The 20,238-nt window shown below is 56.7% G+C and overlaps 1 protein-coding gene across 1 annotated transcript in view; it reads right to left on the bottom strand.

Annotated features, from left to right (window-relative positions):
• ABCG1 (ATP binding cassette subfamily G member 1) overlaps positions 1 to 20,011 on the bottom strand; it is a 29,566-nt gene extending 9,555 nt beyond the window's left edge. The window contains exons 1-5 of the mRNA XM_049785423.1: positions 19,855 to 20,011; positions 14,334 to 14,577; positions 3,002 to 3,119; positions 2,751 to 2,883; positions 1,741 to 1,791 (exon numbers count right to left, since the gene is read on the bottom strand). Of these exons, the coding sequence (XP_049641380.1) occupies positions 1,741 to 1,791; positions 2,751 to 2,883; positions 3,002 to 3,119; positions 14,334 to 14,577; positions 19,855 to 19,896 (588 nt within the window). The 5' untranslated portion in view covers positions 19,897 to 20,011. The remainder of the gene's footprint in view (positions 1 to 1,740; positions 1,792 to 2,750; positions 2,884 to 3,001; positions 3,120 to 14,333; positions 14,578 to 19,854) is intronic.
• Between the last annotated feature and the right edge of the window lie 227 nt (positions 20,012 to 20,238).

The following is a 20,238-nucleotide window of genomic DNA, read 5'->3' as shown; positions in this document are numbered from 1 at the left end:
GTCTGCTGCTTTTATATGCACAAGTGGCGCTGTCCCCTCACCCACTGCTAGAACATTCCATTCCATTGTTTCCCCGAAGCCTCAGCCCCAGGACTGAGGAAGGGGAAGGGGAAGGGCTCAGCATGCTCAAGGCTTCCGGTGATGTCCCTGTGCTGACGGGGCTCACAGGGCTCTTGTGGGTCCTCAGAGCACCTCAAGGCTGGCGCAGCTATGCTGCCTTGCCCCCACTTTTCAGTGCTCCCCCAGAGCAGCGTGGCACAGAAACAGCTGGAGCTGTCGCTCTTTCAAGGCCCCACAGCCTCATTTCTGCTGGGGGCCAGGAGCAATGCACAGAGACCAGGAGCATTGCACAGGGGCTCTCTTCCAGGGCAGTTCCTAGGATCCCTCTGGGAGTATGGGCAGGAAGGACATGGCTCCCCAAACCTCTGAATCCTTTTTTTTGTTTGTTTGTTTTTGGGTCACATCCGGCAGCACTCAAGGATTACTCCCAGCTCTACGCTCAGAAATCGCTCCTGGCAGGCTCGGGGGACCATATGGGGTGCTGGGATTCGAACCATCAACCTTCTGAATGCAAGGCAAATGCCTTACCTCCAAGATATCTCTCCGGCCCCAAACCTCTGAATCTTGTGTGTGCAGGTATTAGGCATGTGTGTAAAAATGTGTCTGTGTGTGGTATATGCGTGAGCATCTGCAGATTGTGCATAGATGAGGTTTGTGTGCACAAGTGTGGGCATGTGGGAACATGTCTTTCTGTGTGTGCCTTTGGGAGTATGTGTGTACAGGCTTGTGGTGTGAACCTGTACATGCATTCAGGGTCTGGGTCTGTGTGCATCTGTGCACGGGTTCAAGTGCTGCGTGAGTGCAGCTATGAGCCTTCTGTGCCCCATTCTTGGCTGAGGTCCAGCAGCAGTGGAAAGTTGGGGTCAGACCAGGCACCTCTCCCTGCAGCTGCATTTAGAGACACAAGTTGGCCTCACATCCCCCATCCCAGGGCCTCCCTCACTCAGAGTGGCCTCCAAATAGTCCCCAGGCCACTGGGGCAGCAAGGACTAGCATTTTCCTGATGGAAGGACCCCCCCATCTCATCTGGGGTGAGAAATACAGGGACGGGGGGCCCTTGAGGTCTCCCATCATGAAGTTCCAGCCTCTAACAGGGATTCTGTGCAGTGGGAGAACAGTAGTCCTGCTGGGCTCCTGCTTTCTGGGTCTCCCAGCCAGGACCCCTGCTCAGCTCCTGCTCTGAATCCCATGAAGCAACCCAGGTCACCAATCTCTGCAAGTCAGGCCTCGACTGAGCCCCACATCTGACCTGCCACCTTACCTCCCTTACCCCCTTGCCCACGGAGGAGCCAGAGGAGAAGGAAATAGGCCGGGGGAATGGACCGTCCGGGAAAATGGCTTGTTGGTGGAATTGGGACTGGCTGTTCGCCCGCAACAGCCACATGCTGCTGGAGTGTGGGTGGGGCCGGTTATTTTTAAATGTGTGACGAACCATCGTCACTGTTTATAAAAACACCTCGTGGAACTGGGGCACGTGATGGGCAGAGGCTGGAGGCCCCGATGTGGTGTCTGGCCCCTGAGCATTCAGGCACAAAGGTGTGTGTAGATGTGTTTGTGTGTGTAGATGTGTCCCTGCCGTGTGTGTCAGCCTGAGCTTGGACACACATGGCTGCCATGTCCACCATGTCCTATTAGCCCTATGATACCTATGCATCTCCTAACCCCCTCCCAAATACTCACCATCTCCTTCCTGCCTTCGTCCTTCTCCTGCAGTTTCAGATGTGCTGACACCTGTGGGCACAGGATGTGGCATTAGAACGCAGTGACTGCTGGCATCAGAAGCCATGCCAGAGCCTGAGCCCAGCAGCGACACGGGGTGGAGGGACAAAGACAATGGCCTCTAAGTGCACAGAGTCTGTTCCTCCTTGACGGCCCCACATTGTGGAAACCGGGGAAGTTGGCAGACCCAAATGCCAGGGCCAGAGACCACCAGATTATGCAAGGGTGCCCGAATCACCTGCTAGACCACAGTTAGTGCACAGCCCCTGGACACAGAGCAAGTGGTGTGAGGAAGGACCCCATCACGACATAACCTGACTCTGACTTTGACAGTCAGGGGCCTGAATTGCTAGGGATGCTTCCAGTGAAGCTGTCTAAACAGCCTGCCTGGATCAGATTTCCACTGAAGGAGGGGGCAACCATTGTTGGGATACAGTAGGATGCAGAGGGAGAAGGTAGTCTGAAATCAGGGGCATGAGATCTGGCCTCACCATCAGATGGCCTCCTACAGCAAAAGAATATAAAGTTTCACCTCACTACCATGGCCTCCTACAGTGAGGGTATGGAATCTGACATCATCATGGCCTCCTATAGTAAGGGGGAATGGGGACTGACTTTCAGTATGTATGTGGTATGTGTCTGGGGGTGGGGGGCTGGGTCTAACTTTATCATAATGGTCTTCTGCGATGAGGAGGATCAGGTTACCATTATGGACTCCTACAGTGAGGGGGGGGGGGGGAAAGAGGGTATTACATCACCATCATGGCCTCCTACAGTGACAGGATTGGTTCTGACCGCACCATCATGGCCTCCTACATGGGAGGTGGAGGGCCTGACCTCACCATCATGGCCTCCAACTGCAAGAAGAGATTGGTTCTGACCTCACCATCACGGCTTCCAACTGTGAGAGGGGCTAGATTCTGACCTCACCATGGCTCCCTTCAGTGAGGGGTAATGGGGTCTGGCCTCACCATCATGGCCTCCTGCACAGTGAGGTGCGGCAGCAGCATGTCATCCTGCATGATGTAGCAGGACACCTTCCGGAAGCAGCGCAGGTCCCGGGGCTGACCGTTTATGAGCACGGTGCCCTTCATGCCCGTCTCCCTGCAGAGTGAGGAGCACAGTTTTCAGTTCCCAACTCCAGCACCCCCAACCCTCGCCTGGCTGGGAAGGGGACCCAGACCTCTGCCTGGTGAAAGAGGCCTGGGCAGGATGAGCTCACCTGTATCCAGCCAGAATGTTCATGAGCGTGGACTTGCCCGCCCCCGAGGGGCCCATGATAGCCACCAACTCCCCACTGTTGAATTTGCCGGAGATGCCCTTCAGAAGCGTCTTGTAGCCTGCGGGGATGAAGAATATCCATGTGGCCACTGCCTCGGACACGGCTTCTGCACCTCCACCCCATATGCACACATTGGACACCGCTCCTAGCGGGCACCCAGGTGAGAGCAGGTCCCAGCCCACAGTAACAGAGCCCAAGAGTGTATCTGTGTTCCTCAGAGCACCCCGGGGGTGCCACTGTAGAGGGTCCTCATGCCCAAAGCACATTCACACTCAGAACCCCACTAACGTACCAGTTTCTGCAGGCCCCAAAACTAGTAGTAGAAGGGCCAGAGTGGTGGCGCATGCAGTAGGGTGTTTGCCTTGCACGTGCTAACCTAGGGTGGACCAGGTTCGATTCCCCAGCATCTCATATGCGATTTCTGAGCACATAGCGAGGAGTGGCCCCTGAGCGTCACCGGATGTGGCCCAAACAAAATAAAAGCAAAAAATAAAATAAAATAAAAACTAGTAGTAGAGGGGCCGGGCGGTGGCGCTGGAGGTAAGGTGCCTGCCTTGCCTGCGCTAGCCTAGGACGGACCGCGGTTCGATCCCCCGGCGTCCCATATGGTCCCCCAAGAAGCCAGGAGCGACTTCTGAGCGCATAGCCAGGAGTAACCCCTGAGCGTCACAGGGTGTGGCCCAAAAACCAAAAAAAAAATAAATAAATAAAAACTAGTAGTAGAGCTCCTCCTGGCACAGCCACGCTGCATGGCACCTGCCCTTGTTGGTGTCTGATTCACTGCCTCCTGCTCTCCTCTGGTGATTCCTTGGGACACTTAAATCAAAGCCAGAATGTTGATTCAAAAGCCACTACCTCCTCCTCAAGTAAGGGCCATCGCTTGCATGGCAGCCAGCCCTCACCTCACCACCCAGCACTTAGTCCAGGCCCAGGTGGGACTGTCCCCCAATTTCTCCACACAGTCAGATGTTGACCAGGACAGAATAACTGGAGTCCCACGAAGAAGCCCGACCAGCGGCAGGTCTGGGGCTCCCAGAAACATCTGAGACCCTCTCCAAGGATCCCAGGCATCGTGTCCTCCCCCGTGTGCCCACATCAGGGCATCCAGGACTCCAGAAGCTGCAGGCTGGTACACCCAGCATCCGTCATTCCCTCGTCTTTCCAGGACAGACACCTGAGACGCCTCTTGGCCCAGCTGCCAGGTAGTTGGACAGGGCGTCCCCGGGGCCGGCTTAATGAGACAGCAGGAAGCTTGCAGCCCTGTCATCGGGCTCATTACGAAGTGAGCGGCCTCGGGAGGGCTGACACCTGCCTCAGAGGGACCTTCAGAGGGACAGACTGGGGGCGGGGCAGCCCCGCTGCAAGGGCACCACCCGAGATTCTGATGCAAGGAGTGTGCAGGGTCCTGGAAGGAAGGAGCTGGGGGGGCCGGAGGACAAAGGCCGAATTCACAGTTATCAGAGCAGAGACCCCCTTACCCACCCCTTGCTTGCCCCAGACCAGCACCAGACTAGAACCCAGATGAGGCCTGAGCAATAGCACAGTCGTAGAGCATTTGTCTTGCACGTGGCCAACACAGGACGAACCCCAGTTCAATTCCTGGCATTCCATATGGTCCCCCGAGCCTGCCAGGAGTGACTTCTGAATGCAGAATCAGGAGGAACCCCTGAGCTCTGCTGGATGTGGCCACCCCCCAAAAAAGAACCCAGATGGATCCAGACCAGAACCAGACCAAAGAACATGAAGAGGAGAAGAGCCCTGATCCTGCTGACACACAGCCACCTGCCCGCCCCCATCACCCACCCAGAAGTGCCATCTGCACCTGTCACAGCAGTCCCATACCCACGGGCAGCAGTGGGCGTAGGGGGCCAGGCCAGTGCCCCAGGACGACCTTCCAGTCTGACAGGTTTCCCGGCCCGGCCAGGCCATCATGTCCTAAACCAATTGGAGTCACCGTGGCTTCATGGTCCCTTGCGTGAGGCATGAGCACGGATTGGAGCATGGACCAGGCCAACCCGGGCTATGTGTGCGGTTCAAGGGAGCACAATGTCTCCTTCAGAGGTTGGACTTTGCCCCAGACACTGGACACGGGACACACCATGCACCATGGTTCATGATTAGCGGTTCAATCCCTGGCACTATATAAGATCCCCAGAGCACAACCAAGAGAGATTCCTGAGCACAGAGCCAGGAGTCAACCCCAAATCAAACACAAAAGAAAATCAAAGGCAGAGGCTGGAGTGGTAGCACAGCGGTAGGGTGTTTGCCTTGCACTTGGCTGGCCCAGGACGAACTTGGGTTCAATCCCCAGCATCCCATATGGTCCCCCAGCCAGGAGCAATTTCTGAGTGTGGAGCCAGGAGTAACCTCTGAGTGCCACTGGGTAACCCCCGCCCCCCCCAAAAGAAAAAAAATCAAAAGCAGTTCTTTGAGTAGCACAGAGGAAAGAAGCTGGGATGGCGGGAAAGGGCCTCAAAAAGTTAACAACAGGAAAACAGGAAGCTGACACTCATATCCCAAGGCAGTGTGTCACACAGGAAGAACAGAACAAAGGCCTGGAGCAATAGCACTTCAGAGAGGGCGCTTGCCTTCCATGAGGCAGACCTGGGTTTGAGTCCCAGAATCTCATATATGGTCCCCAGAACACCACCAGGAGTGATCCCTGAATGCAGAGGCAGAACTAAGCCCTGAGCACCTCTGGGTCTGGCCCCAAAACCAAACCAAAACTAAGAAGCATAGAACATAGTCCAACCAGGCTCAGACAGACTGGCACAGGGTCTTCGCCGTGCACAACAGAGGAACCCCAGAGCTGCCTCGGCACATCTTTCTGGGGACAAGGGTGAAACTGAGAATGTGTGTCAGGCACCCACTTCTCCTTCTGATTCTGCACATGTACACAGTGGGGTCTGCGGCTGAAAGCAGAGCTCAGCTACAAAAAGGCAGCCTTCCTCCCCACCCTCCTCTGGGAAATGGTCTGCCCTTCTCACCCCTCCAGAATACCCTCAGGGATTCACACCCTGCACCCCACAGCTTTCCACATACTGGCCCTGAACCTGGCCAAGACTCAGATTCAGTTTCACAAGTTTCTTTCTTTCTTTTTTTTTTTTTTTTTTTTTTTTTTGGTTTTTGGGCCACACCCAGCGGTGCTCAGGGGTTACTCCTGGCTGTCTGCTCAGAAATAGCTCCTGGCAGGCACGGGGGACCCTATGGGACACCGGGATTCGAACCAACCACCTTTGGTCCTGGATCGGCTGCTTGCAAGGCAAGGCAAACGCCACTGTGCTATCTCTTCAGTTTTCACAATTTTCAACACACACAAGAACCATGCCAGGGGGACTGAAGCGCTGGCACAGCAGGGAGGGCATGTGCCTTGCTCAGAACCAACCCAGGTTCGATCCCCGGCATCCCACTGGGTCCTCGGAGCCTACAAGGAGTGATTTATGAGCACAGAGCCAGGAGGAACCCCTGAGCGCTGCCGGGTGTGGCCCCAAAGCCAAAACAAAACCAACAGAAAGGAACCGTGGTGCTCGGCAGTGGGAGACCCAAAATTCAGCCCAAAGGAGGCCCAAGGGAGGTCTGGTGGGCACTGGGGGCCAGAGCACCAAGTGGGCCGAGGAAGCAGGTGGGTGGGATGGACGAGAGGTGGCAGGGACAGAGACAGGGCGGTGTCACCACAGGCTGGGAGCTGTCTGGGAAATTCCTGGCTCCCACAGCCACCCTCCCCGTGAAGCGATGCGACAGATGTGCTGATGCCATGTTTACTCCTGGCCCAGGCACCTCTTGTCTCCCGCCCATAAGGCAGCAAAGGCAGCAGGGGGCCGGGACCCGGGTTGGGGGAGAGGCTGGCCTTGCATGCTATGCGGCCCACCGGTTCGAGCCCACCCAGTCATGAGAGCATGGCCGGGGAGGCCCCCAAGAAACCTGGCCAGAAGGTTTGGCAAACCAGCCCTGAGCACGGAGCCAGGAGCCAGGCCTGAGTGCTGTCAGAGATGGCAGAGGAGGAGAGGGGGGATCTTGAAGGCCTGACCCCCCTAAAGCAAGGCCAGCCCCCCTCAAACTCAGGTGCCACCTAGACCAGGCTCCTCATTCTCCCCCTTCTGTGTCCATAAACCCCCAAAAACATAATTGGGGGACATTAAAACAAATTCCCCCCAAAAAAGCTAAAAATGCCGCTGCTGGAAGGCTCTCGCCCATGGGGGGCACAATGCCGGTGGGACCCCCCCACAGAGGCGAGGGGAACCCCAGGGCCCGCCCCCCACGGCACCCCACCCGAGCACCCGGCCTGGCCTCCGGCTTAGCAACAAACAGCGCAGGCCCCAGCGCCAATCCGGCCGCACGAGGTTACTCGCGTGCATTGACCGCTAGTAACCCCGGCGGGCGGGCGGGCGGGCGGCGGCGCCGGCTGCTCTCCAGGCGCACTCTGCGCACGCGCGGGGGAGAGGCGGGCCGGCGGAGGCCACGCCCACGAGGAAGCCACGCCCGCACCCTGCGCCCCTGGCCTGGGTCTGGCCTAGCGCTGGCAGCTGGCCGCCCCAGCACCCAGACACCCCGAGAGCCGAGGGTTGGGGTGGGGGGTCCCTTGACCACCCAGCAAGGATGTCAGGGCCGGCCCCCTCCACCTGTCTGTCAGTCTGTCCTTGAAACCCTACAAAAGCCTGGAGTTGACTTATTTCGGTTGATGGTTTCATTCCCAGGACTTCTCCTCCAGCAGCCCCCCAACTCCAGAAATATAGAATTATTAGGGGTGGCCATAGTGGGCAGGGGAATCCCCACAATCAACCCCTCCGTCCACCCTCAAGGGATAGCTGAGATCCCCTGGGGTAGAAAGGAGTGCCCCCCATACACCAAGCCTGCCTCTGCCCCCCAGAAGCCAATGGAGGACCCCCTTTTCCATCCCCCATGAAGCGGGTTGGTTAGGAGGCCATCTCAGCTGCTCCCCCAGTCTGCGTTTGACTGTCCCAGGCACAGAAGACCCACTGATCACTTAATGGGGGGCCTTGGGAAGTCACAGAGGGAAAAGAGGGCTCTGGCGGGTTTCCGAGAGGCAGGTGGTCAGGTCCAGGATGGACATACACACACACACACACACACACACACACACACACACACACACACACACACACACACACAACATCTTGGTACAAAGGCTCATGCCAGTAGCATTTGCTGGGCCACACTCGTTTTCACGGAAAGTAATTGTAAAACGTCCAGAAAGAAAGGCAGCTCCTGGGGCTCAGGCTTTGTCCCAGCCAGCTGCTCCTCCTGGTCTCTAACCAGACACCCTGACACACAGCTGATGCAGCAGGAGCTCAGACCCGGGTACCCAGTTTCTGTTCTTACTCATGGGGGGACTTCCTCTCCCTACCGGGAACGCGTCTCAGCACCAAGATCACACTCGACACAGCAGCATCAACAGCAAGAACCCAGGGCGGGCTTCTGAGAACCAGACCACGTTTCTCAACCAAAAAATAAAATAAGAAGAAGAAGTAGGGCCCGGAGAGATAGCACAGCGGCATTTGCCTTGCAAGCAGCCGATCCAGGACCAAAGGTGGTTGGTTCGAATCCCGGTGTCCCATATGGTCCCCTGTGCCTGCCAGGAGCTATTTCTGAGCAGACAGCCAGGAGTAACCCCTGAGCACCGCTGGGTGTGGCCCAAAAACCAAAAAAAAAAAGAAGAAGAAGAAGTAATATAGTCTTATTTGTACAATACAGTATATTGAGGAAACACAGTAGACTACTTTAATAGCAAGGTTCTCCTGTCTCAGAGTCCCCAAAAAGCAGAACTTAAGACGGTTAATTCCATGAGCAAGGAACAAAGGTTGCTCAAATGCAGTAGTGGCACAGACAGAGACCTTTGCCAAGACTTGTGCAAACTGGGAGCTGGCCGCCCCCCCCCGCCCCCAGCCAGGCCCCAGCAGCTGGGACTTCACAGGCCACCTTCAGTGATGGAGCCAGGACTGCTGAGCGGGCCCAGGGAGGCCGAGCAGCCTGGCTGGGAGGCCCTCGGGGCGCCAAGATCCGGGGAATTTAAATATAGGTCTCAGCTGGACGTGATCATGGGGTTCAGGCTGGACACAGCCTGGGGGCAGCAGAGGGAGAAGTGAATTGACCAGGCGTGAGCCATGAAATGAAGCTAACGGGATGGGATGAGCCAAAGTCTGGACCCGAATTTCCCCCAGTCTCGGAGCAGAAACACCCTTGTCAGTTAGGGGGATCCCCTCAGCGGGGCCTGGCTGAGTTTAAGCCCTCTCTCTCAAGCTCCTCCCTAAATAGACCCCTACAGCCCACCACACCACGCCCCACTCCACATGGGGCCTTTGTCCCCCAAACAAGATCATCTGTTGCCTGTGACCGAGCAAAGGGAGCAGGTGCGGGCACCACTTGCCTGGCCGCCAGCTGGAAACAAAAGCCAAGGGCGGCCGCAACAGAAGGTCACCGGGGCTCGGTGCCCGGTGACAGAGATGCAGGCACCGTGCTGCTGGGACAGTGAACCGGTCCAGAGACGCACGGGTGGGAGGGGTTCGAGCACTCGGTCAGGGGGTGAGTGTGTCAAAGGTGTCCAGGAGCAAGAAGTGTTCCTCTCACAGCACAGACACACACGTGTGCGCACAGCTCAAACACAAGGACACACATCCAGGACGGACAGACATAACAGGCACAGCACAGACACACAGACAGACACACACACCACAGACACAGACACATCACAGATACCACAAATACACACACCACACGCCATAGCATACACTGCAGACACAAGCCATGGACACACATAGAGATCATGTCACCACACCCCGCAGATATGCCCATAGCATGAAGACCCTGAGAAATGCACATTCCTCTGGTTCTCTTCCCTCTGGGGCTTGTGGAGGGAAAACTACAGATGCAGAGAAGAATCCAGAGGGGAGGAAGCACACACCAGGCTCGCAGCCCAGCACCGCATCCACACGCATCTTGAGGGTCCGCCCTTCCCAGGCCCCCCAATATCAGAGGTGGATCCAGAGAGTGGAATGAGGATGGAAAGAAAGTACTAGAAGCGGGACCTGAGTGACAGCACAGCGGTAGGGCACTTGCCTTGCACGAGGCTGACCTGGGTTAGATCCCTGGCATCCCATTGGGTCCCCCCAAGACTGCCAGGAAGGATTTCTGAGCACAGAGCCAGGAGGAACCCCTGAGTGCAGCCGGGTAGGGCCCAAAAACAAAAACAAAAAAAGTTCTAGAAGCCCAGGACCAACAGTCTCTTTTCAGCCTGGGCTCCTTACTGCAGTTTCTGGCTTTTCTGTCCCGTCCTGATGGCAGGACAGGAGGGTTAGTGCTGTTCAGAGGTCTAGAAACTTAGTTGGGGTCCTTTAGTTTGGGTCCAGGGCAGCTGACACCAAGCAGGGGCACTCTTTAGGAAGTTCCCGAGATGAGGGAACTGAGGGCTGATCCCAGCGGGGAGGGCAGGCTGTTTGCCTTGCACACAACCCACCCAGGTTCAATTCCCAGCATCCCATAGCCCCCCCCCCCCAACCCACCAGGAGTGATTCCTAAGCACAGAGCTGTTAGGTGTGCCCCCCAAAACAAACAAACCAAAAGAGCAAGGGGCAGCAGGAAGGGGTCCAGGGAGAGTCGAGTCTGACAGCAACCCCCTAAATCCACTGCCCAGTTAAGTCCACCTCCCGGGGACCAAAAGTGCCCCAGAAGGCCACAACTCCATGTGAGTGTCAGGGCGGAAGACTCCAGCAGGTCCCCGGACTCCACAGAGGCTGTGACGGCACCACCGACCCACGCACGCAGGCTCTGCGCACCGCTGCCCCACGGGGGTGTCATTACTGAATCTAAAGCGGGTGCCATGGCCCGTGGGGCTCAAGATGGGCCCGCGGAGAGCCGTTCTCATGTCTACCAGGAATCTATTACATGATGGCGTTTTTCCTCCAAGGTCTCATTAATCACACGTGGAGACAGACACTACAATTGAAAATATGCGGTGTGTGTCGAGCACTTCTCTTGGAGCCCGGCGAGTGACCAGCTGTGGAGAAGCGACACAGACACCGGGCTTCTCTGGCTTCCAGCGACACAAAACTTCCATGTGGGTTCTGCGCTCTTGGAGACACACGTCACGGACGTGCGTGCTTATATTTAACACTGGGCTGGGGCCACGGAACCACATTCGAGGGCCCAAGGGCAAAGAGGATGTCCCGGAAAACATGGGCGGCCCCGAGTCTTTGAGATGGGGGAAAATCTAGACCCAGCCTCAGTTCTGATGCCCTATCTCCGTTTCCTTCTTGTGGGCCCCAAAGTTCCTTTAGCTGCGACACCTAGCCTTAGGAGGATTCATATAAATATGAATATTTCATGTTTCAAAATTAGAAGCAGGCCTATGGATGATTCTGCCTGTGTGTCAAGCAAGAGGCCTCGAGTTGGACCCCCAGTGGCGCCCACGTGTATAGAGTGAGGTCCCGGAGGCTGTGAGTGGGAGAAACCGCTACTTTCTGGTATTGCAACAGATTGACTGCTGGTGTGGGCCAGCACCCCAAGAAAGAGTGCAGCTCCCCCCCAATTCACCATATCCACACCACAGGAGGGAAGGAGAAAATTAAAAATGGGAAATAAGGCAAGGACCCAGATCTGATCCTAGCACTCTGTGTGGTTCCTTGAGCCCTGCCAGAAATGATTCTTGAGCACAGAATCAGGAGTAACCCAAGTGTCACCAGATATGGACCAAAACACCACCACCACCACCAACAACAACACCACCAAAATATATTCCTTGGGCTGGAGCAACAGCACAGCAAGGAGGGCCTTTGCCTTGTATGTGACCAACCCGGGTTCGATCCCCAGCATCCTATAGGGTCCCCTGAGTCTGCAGAGCCGGGAGGAACCCCTGAGCACTGCTGGGTATGGCCCAAAAACACTACATTTTTTCAAATAAAAAATAGATCCTCAGAGAGCAGGGCCACAAGCCCATTGGGAGGGTCCCACAGGTCTGATCTTGTCCCCCCTTGTCCTGAGCCACACCCACTGCTCTGGAGGGCAGATGGTGCCTGGACCCAGCCCAGGGCCCTACAGGGCGCACATGCTTCTAGTATGCAGAGGCGATGTGCACATGCTCGATTCTGAACATGCCTGGTTAGAACCCCATCAACCCCGAGTGGGTGCTGAGCACGAAACCCTGAACACGGAATCATCTGGCCTTTGAGACTGTCCCCAATGCTCTCTGAACACTGTCTGGACACCCCACCTTACCTCACCACCACCCCCAAAAAAAAAACCACTAGCAAGAAAAGGAAATGGTGGAGCCCCGAGTGCCTTCCTGACCTCACACTGCTGGGGGCCCACAGACAGCGTGGGAGGAACCGAGTGGAAAAGGCCAGCGTGGGTCCGAGGAGGGTGGAGGAGCAGCAGTGAAGCCATAGGTGAAGGGGCCTCCCAGAGGGAGGAAGGACATTTCATCACTTTGTCCCCTTCCTTGGGGAAGTCAAGGCCCTTCCTCCAGTGTCTGGAGGGGAGGAAGGGACCCCCTCAGGACCTCATCCACCAGTAGGAGACTTCAGAGTCCTCTGGGGAGGGGCTTTCGGCTGGCCCCCAGGTATGACGCTTCCTTCAACCCCACCATCCTGTCCCCCAGACAGGCTCCGGATGAAGGCAGACAGAGAGAGAGAGAGAGAGTGTGTGTGTGTATGTGTGTGTGTGTGTGAGTGTGTGTGTGTGTGTAGGGGGGAGATCTGGGACAAAGGGCAGGGTGGAGAGGTGATTTCATTGGGAAACCAGGCAGGGCTCCCCACACCAGGCTCCAGGCTCCCCAGCCTTTCTCTGACTCAGCTCAGCTCCCTGGGGCCACTTCCTCCTCCGCCCCTCTCCACCCAGGGGTTACTACAGGGCAAGTGTGTAACTGGGGCTCTGGGGATGGCCCCGCTGGGTCCACTTTGTGGGGAGCAGGAGAGGGGGCTTCCTGAGGGGTTCTAAGACCCTTGGTTCTTCTCCTCCAGGTCAGGTAAGGCCCCCCCAGCCAGCCTTAGGCCACTGCAGCTAATGGCAGGGTCTGTGAATGCCCCAGATTCCTTTACCACAGGGACTGGCTCCCCCCCAGAACCTCAGCATCAGAGGTGACACTTCGAAGACTCACATACTTGCCCTGATCTGGCAAACAAAGCCAGAACTTGGGCTGCTCAAGGTAATTTTCCAGTAAAATCACTTTGCACATGGGAGTGGGAAGGTGGCCCCAAGGTAAAGCACGTGCTTTGAACAGACAAGACCCCATGTTCCATCATCCCCGGCACTCCCAGGGACCCCCAACTCAGCCAGATCTAGCCTAGTAGTCCTGGGCTGAGTTATCACAGGGGCAAACCCCAGCCCCAAACCCCACAAGAACCTCCCTGACCAGAACAAGAGGCCTTCGCTTATGCCAAAATAAAAGGCTCCAGCAAACGGGCCTTGCTTCCTTTCCTGAAGGACTGAGGCGGGCCCTGAAGGAGAAACAGTAACGGCCACCAGGGGACAACGGCAGCCCAGGGGACAGTGATGGCCACCAGCAGCTGGAGACCCATCTGAAAGCTTCTAACTCGTGATTCCAAGGTCCTGCATGTGCCCGGATGATGGCCACAGCCAGTCTCAGAAGAGAGAATAAAGGGAACTAGGCGGTAGGAGGAGAGAAAATGAAAGACTCGAAGGAAAGAAGAACTGGACCGAGGCTGAACTGGACAGTTGAGAAACCAGAACCAGGGGTCGGAGAGACAGCACAGCGGAAGGGCATTTGCCTTGCATGTGACCGACCCAGGTTCGATCTCTGGTATTCCATAGGGTCAACCGAGCCTGCCAGGAGCGATTTCTAAGTGCAGAGCAGGAGTAACCCCTGAGCACCGCCAGTTGTGGCCCAATAACCAAAATAAATAAATAAATAAAGAAATAAATGTTTAAAATATTGGGGCCGGAGAGATAGCATGGAGATAAGGCATTTGCCTTTCATGCAGAAGGACCGTGGTTCGAATCCTGACATCCCATATGGTCCCCCGAGCCTGCCAGGGGCAACTTCTGAGCATAGAGCCAGGAGTAACCCCTGAGCGATGCTGGGTGTGACCCAAAAATCAAAATAAATAAATAAAAGAAAATATAATAAAAGAAAGCAAAAAAAAAAAAAAAAAACATAAAGCACCCTAGTCCACTTGGCCCTGCACCCTGACCAGCTGTTCTGAAATGTCCCCAGACCCCTCAACAGCCACCTGGGCAGAGGGGAGGGAAGACACCTGGGCATGAGATCTGGGTGCTCGTGGGATTCTCACGCCCGTCCTACCTTTCTTCCTCCACCAGGGCCCCTCGGGAACTGAGTAGGAGAGATCCTTGAACTCGATGTTGACGGCCGCTCGCCGGGGCAGCGAAGAGAAACGCTGGGCCTCGGGGGGCGCATTCTCCACCTTCTTCAGGTGCCCGTTGAGCAGGTCCGTCTCACCGGGTTCCAGGTTGCCGGACACCACCTCATCCACCGACACGCACACCGACTTGGGCTCCGTCATCTCTGCGGAGTAGCTGCTGGCATTCTGGAAATCACAGAGGGCAGAGGTTAGGGGCAGGGTTAGGCACAGGGTATGGGGGTGTGGGGTCACTCACTAAGTGGGGGGTCCACACAGTGAGGCAGGTGCAACCCCAAGAATCAGCACCGGCTCCTAAACTCACACACGAAGTCGCTCGGATATGAAACCATCGATCAGACAGGCTGACCTGGGCCTCTGGACAGCCTGTTACAGAACCATCGAGAAATGGAGAAACCTGAGGAATGAAACGCTGGCCACAGACGACCATCAGTCCACTGCCCATGGGTGGACAGCACCCAGAGAGATGCCCAGGGCTCCTCAGGAAGGGATATGGGCAAGATGTTATTTCTCACTTATATTCTGGGGTATTTGAGCCACACCTAGAAGTGCTCAGGAGTCACTCCTGGCAGAGCTCGGAGGACCCTATGGGGTCCCAGGGATTGATCCCTGGTCGACTGTGTATGAGACAAACGTCCTTCCCACTGTGCTATCAATCCATCCCTGTCCTGATCTCTGTTTTTTGTTTTTATTTTTGTTTTGGGGCCACACCTGACGGCTTTCAGGAGTTACCCCTGGCTCAGCACTCAGAAATCGTTCCTGGCAGGCTCAGGGGGCCATATGGGATGCTGGGAATCAAGCTCAAGTCTGTCCTGGGTCAGCAGCGTGCAAAAGCAAATACCCTACCACTGTGCTCTCTCTCTGGCCCCTGTCCTGATCTCTTAAGTTTTGCAAACCGAGTACACCTTGACTCCCCAATCTTTATCATGGTCCTCAATCACTCTCCCTACTGTATATGAGGAAAGGAGCACCTTAAGGGACTGCTCCGGGACACCCAAATCAAGGACAGAAACGGGAGGTAATCCAGGATTAGAATTATATTAAGTAAATTAAAATTAAGTAAATTAAAATAAAGAAACTGGAAGCCGGGGCCAGAGAGATAGCAAGGAGGTAAGGCATTTGCCTTTCATGCAGAAGGTCATCGGTTCGAATCCCGGCGTCCCATATGGTTCCCCGTGCCTGCCAGGAGCAATTTCTGAGCATGAAGCCAGGAGTAACCCCTGAGCACTGCCGGGTGTGACCCAAAAACCACAAACACACAAAAAAACTGGGAGCCGGAGAGATAGTACAGTGGGTAGGGCTCTTGCCTAGCACACACATGACTGACCTGGGTTCCATCTCCAGCCCCCACTACAGGGTTCTTGAGCACTGTCAGGAGTGACCCCAGAAAGCTAGCTTTGCTGCAGGAGTTGGGGTTCACATTCCCAAAGAGGGTGGAGGGTGGGTCACTCACACACTGGTCGGACCCCCCACTCAGAAGCTCTTATCTCCAGGGCGGAAGGAAACTGCTACAGGATGCGCCTATGTCTGGCCAGTGTCCGGCTGCTCCACTCCCTGGAACAATGGGGTCCAGGCCCTCCCCTGAAAGTCCTGGGCCAGGGCCAGGCCCAGTTTCCAGCCCCACAATCCAAGCAGGCCCTGGCACATCCCTCGGCACCCTGGCCCTTTACCCACACGTGCCCACTTCGGGAGATGGGCCAGTGCAAAGCACGGCAGGCAGGACCAACACTCAGACTGGCGCTCAGAGTCCCGAAATAATCACCAGCCTGTCCACTGGGCCTGAGAGCTGAGGCCTGGATCCCCAATCCTTGTCCAGTGGGCAGACTTGGCTCCAAGCTGGGGATCCGCCAACGGCTGTACTACCTGGGGACACTTCCAGCCCCAGTGCCAGCTGCCACAGCTGCCCTTTCCCTCCCTGACACCTCCACATGGCCCCACTCTGGGGAATTGACCAGTTTGTATGAAATGCACCCAGACAGGGCCGGAGCAATAACACAGCGGGGAGGGCATTTGCCTTGCACCTGGCCGACCCGGGTTCGATCCCCGGCACCCATAGGGTCCCTGAGCCCGTCAGGAGTGATTTCTGAGCGCAGAGCCAGGTGTGACCCCCACAAAAAGTAAAACAAAACTTATGTTGTATTCCAGTCACTCCTAAGAAGACAAGGACACACCTGGATGCATGTGACTAGCCCCTTCAGGCACCATAACGGGTCAAAAGGAGGCACGGATTGTCTGTGCCTCCTGAGTTCGGTCTTCCTCCCTTAGGCACCAGCAAATGGGGCACTGACCGGACCCAGTGGCTCAGAGGTCTTCTCCTCACACACCCCCCCAGAGTGACCTGTGTCCCCTGCGAGCTTCGTGTCAGATGCCTGGGCCCGGGGCTTCCTGGGCAGGTGAAACCCAATAGGAGATTAGCAAGGTGAGCCGGGGGTGGGACGGGAGGAGGTTCGGGTCTCTGCCAGCTCAGGGAACACCTGGCATTCTCACACACAGGGGCTCCAACCTGGGGTGCAGGGGATGAGGGTTACAGTGGGGCTAGAGAGACCAAGAGTGCACATATGTGTTTCAGGATTGATCCCCTGGTCAGGGGCTCACCCAGCATCAGGAGACCTTTTTCTTTTGGTTTTCTTTTGGTTTTGGGGCCACATCCGGTGATGCTCAGGGGTTACTCCTGGCTCTGTGCTAGAAATTGCTCCGAGCTAGGGTGACCATATGGGATACCAGGGATTAAACCCAGATCTGTCCTGGGTTGGCTTCATACAAGGCCCTTCTGCTGCACCATTGTTCTGGCTCCAGCATCAAGAGACCTTTGGAGCCACTGAGGACACTCAGCCAGGAAGTAAGGGGGACAGACTTGGGTGAGGGGGGGGGACAGGATTAGGCCACAGGGCAGACCTGGATGGCTATGTCCCCAAGATAACTGGACAGACACCCTGGAAGCCCAAACTGCAGGTACAAGGCCTCCTTCTGCCTCTGCTGCTCTGGGGGTGGGGGTGGGGGGCAGCCACTTCACGATCACCCCAAACTTCTCCAAGTCCAGAGAGTCTACCATGCCCATCCAAGGTCAGCCCAGGAGTAGTGACGGGGTCCGGGCTATCGGATTCCCGCACACACTTGAAGGTTCCTGGCTTTCTGCAGGCAAGGAGGAAGTGACCCCAGGCGCTCCCAGCTCTAAAGCTGGCCAGGAAATCTGAGGGGAGGGGGTGGAGGCAGGGAGGCACAGAGACACCCACTCCCAAACAGACTAAGACAGCCACTGCCTTCTCCCAGCTTCCTGCAAATGGGGCACTGGGGCCTCACCCCAGTACATGAATCTAGAAGCTGGGGTGAGCTTTGCGCAGTGCTGCGGGGTCCCTGGGAAACAGACCAGCTCTCCGGAACTCCCCCCAGAGAGCTGCCAGCAATGTAGGTTACAGCCATCCGCCTGGCCCTGAGCCTCCTGAACTCATTAAAAATGAAATAAGACCATCTCTCCCGTCCCATCTCTCCGCTTTCACCGTCCATCTCTCTGTCTCTCTGTCTCTCCCTGGAGCACCGGCCTTCGCCCCCACCCAGTCAATCAATAAAAGAAGGGTGCTCAGGGGTGCAAACACCTGCACCCCCATCTTTGGGCCGCTCCTAATGTCCAGCTGAGGGAACCCGGACTGAAGTTTGCCCAGAAGAGCACCTACTTCTAGGCACATTTTGTATGTGGTCCTGCCTCCCAAGGGGAAGTGGCTGGAGGCCAGAAGAAGGGGGACAGTCTGAGCCCCAACCCTGCACCCCATGGCTAAGGGCAGATCCACTCACCCCTTGTTTCCTGGAGCATGTTCTGGGTCTAGGAATCCACTTAGGGAAAGAGTGAACGTAGGGCAGGGGAGGATCTTCTAAGATTCTCAAATAATCCTCCCCCTCCCCCAGATCAGTGATCCCCAGTGCTGTGCCCCCCTCAAGTTCTTCCTTCTGAGTGGCCCCACCCTCTGCACTGCCAAAACCCCAGAGAGGCAGAACTGGGAGGCTTTCTCCCCCTACCCCATCTGTCTGTCTGTGCCTGTCTGTCTCTCTCATTCTTTGTTAAGGACTTAAGTATCTCTCTGAAACGGAGGGAAACAAAAGAAAAGATGGGATAGTTTTCAAGGGAGAAAAAAATAAAAAGATTCTCAAACAAAACCATGGTTTCCCACCACCACCAGTTATTTCTTTATCCACCTGAGTTTTGGGACTGGATCACCAAAATCTGGAGAGCAAGAGGCAAAACAGCATCCGAAACCCCACTTTTCCCGCCTGTGCAACGGGACACCAAGCAGAAGGATCCGGGCTAGATAAGGTCCGAAAGTTTCTCAACCTGACTGGGCTGTGTGGGTCTCACCCGCGGTTCCCCAGATCAGCCAAAGGGGAAGGAACCCCGAAGCCTGAGCAGTGACAAAAGGGGGTTAAGAAGCCCCGACACTCATGGGGACTGAGGGAGGAAAGCCGGGGTCCCTGGGAGGGGTCCCAACCGATGTCCTTGCTCAGGTTGGGTGCCCAGCTGTCACCCAGTGCCCCGTAACCGGCCTCCTGCGTGCTCTCTCCATCCTCTGGGTCCCCCCTGAACCCCTTACATAAGGCCCTACAGTAACCTGTTTGGAACCTCGGGCTGCAGCTGTCAGAGCCGAGCATGCGCACAGGCCCGGCCCTTTTCTCTTTTTTTTTTCCTCTCTCAGAGGTAACTGTCGGTCAAACGCTGCTGCACTGCTGACTCCCAAAACAGGATGCTAAAAATGAGATCTGGGATGAGGGGGTGCCTGCCCGTGGGAAGGAGGCAAGGGGGGGACCAGGCTAGTAAACACATAGACAGGTGATGCTGGCTCAGAAGGGGGTGATGGTGGTGGGGTGTGGGGCTCCTTTTGGGAGACTTTCTTGGAGGGGGGACCCCTAAAAACGGGTCCTCCTGCATCTAAGTCTGCCCAGAACCCAGAAATAAAACACACAACCCCTCTGCGAGTGGGTGGGTGAGTGGAGATGAGTTTTGTTGTTGTTGTTGTTGTTGTTGTTGTTGCTGGACTGAGGTTCTTATCAAGCAAGCAGGGAGGCCAGACTTGGGGGGGTGGTAATGGTGGCAGGCACTCACTGGCTGTATACTGGGGCTCAGGAATGACCCCACTGTCCCAGTGAACCCCCACCAGAGCCGGGCCTGTCCATGTGGCCAGCAGCCAGGACCCCCATTCACCCCCACCCACTCCTCAAGAGACTCCCAGGAGCAGGACCTGGTGTCGGCCACTCGGTGCCAAAGGGCTGCACCCGCTCCGGCCCTCGGGCACCGTCTCCTTTTTTGTTCCCCAGCTCACCCTACCGGGCCCGGCGCTCGGCGTGGAGGAGGGGGCGCCTCCCTTCTCCCCGGGCCCCCGGGCGGGTCTTTGTGCCAGGGCGGATCTGGCTCTCCGGGAGGGCTGAAGGAGGGATGCCATCGCGGGGCTCATCACTCACCGTGGCGGTGCCGACCGAGAAAGCGGCCATCAGACAGGCCATGCCCCGCGGACGAGGCTTGCGGGCGGCTGTGGGTCGGGTCGGGTCGGGTCGGGTCGAGACGGACGCGGGGACCAGGCTGCCTGCTGCCTGCTGCCTGCTGCCCGCCTGCGCTCGCTCCGGGCTCGCTGCTGGGCTGACAGCCAAGTGGGCCCAGTCGAGCGCAGACTCCGCCCAGAGGCGGGCAGGCCCCGCCCACAGAAGGGCAGGACACGCCCATTTCCCCGCCTCAGTCGCTCACTGCTCCCCGCTTCCTTTACCCGGCTTTGGCCAATCCGCGGCTCAGTCAATCGGGCCGCGCCCAATCGCCTTCCAGCTCAGACTGCCTGGCCCCGCCCACTTCCC

This window comes from Suncus etruscus, chromosome 13, assembly GCF_024139225.1.
Source record: "Suncus etruscus isolate mSunEtr1 chromosome 13, mSunEtr1.pri.cur, whole genome shotgun sequence".
In the NCBI taxonomy this organism is placed as follows: Eukaryota; Metazoa; Chordata; class Mammalia; order Eulipotyphla; family Soricidae; genus Suncus; species Suncus etruscus.
The sequence above is the reverse complement of the archived record's forward strand: the minus strand, read 5'-3'. Positions and strand labels throughout refer to the sequence as shown.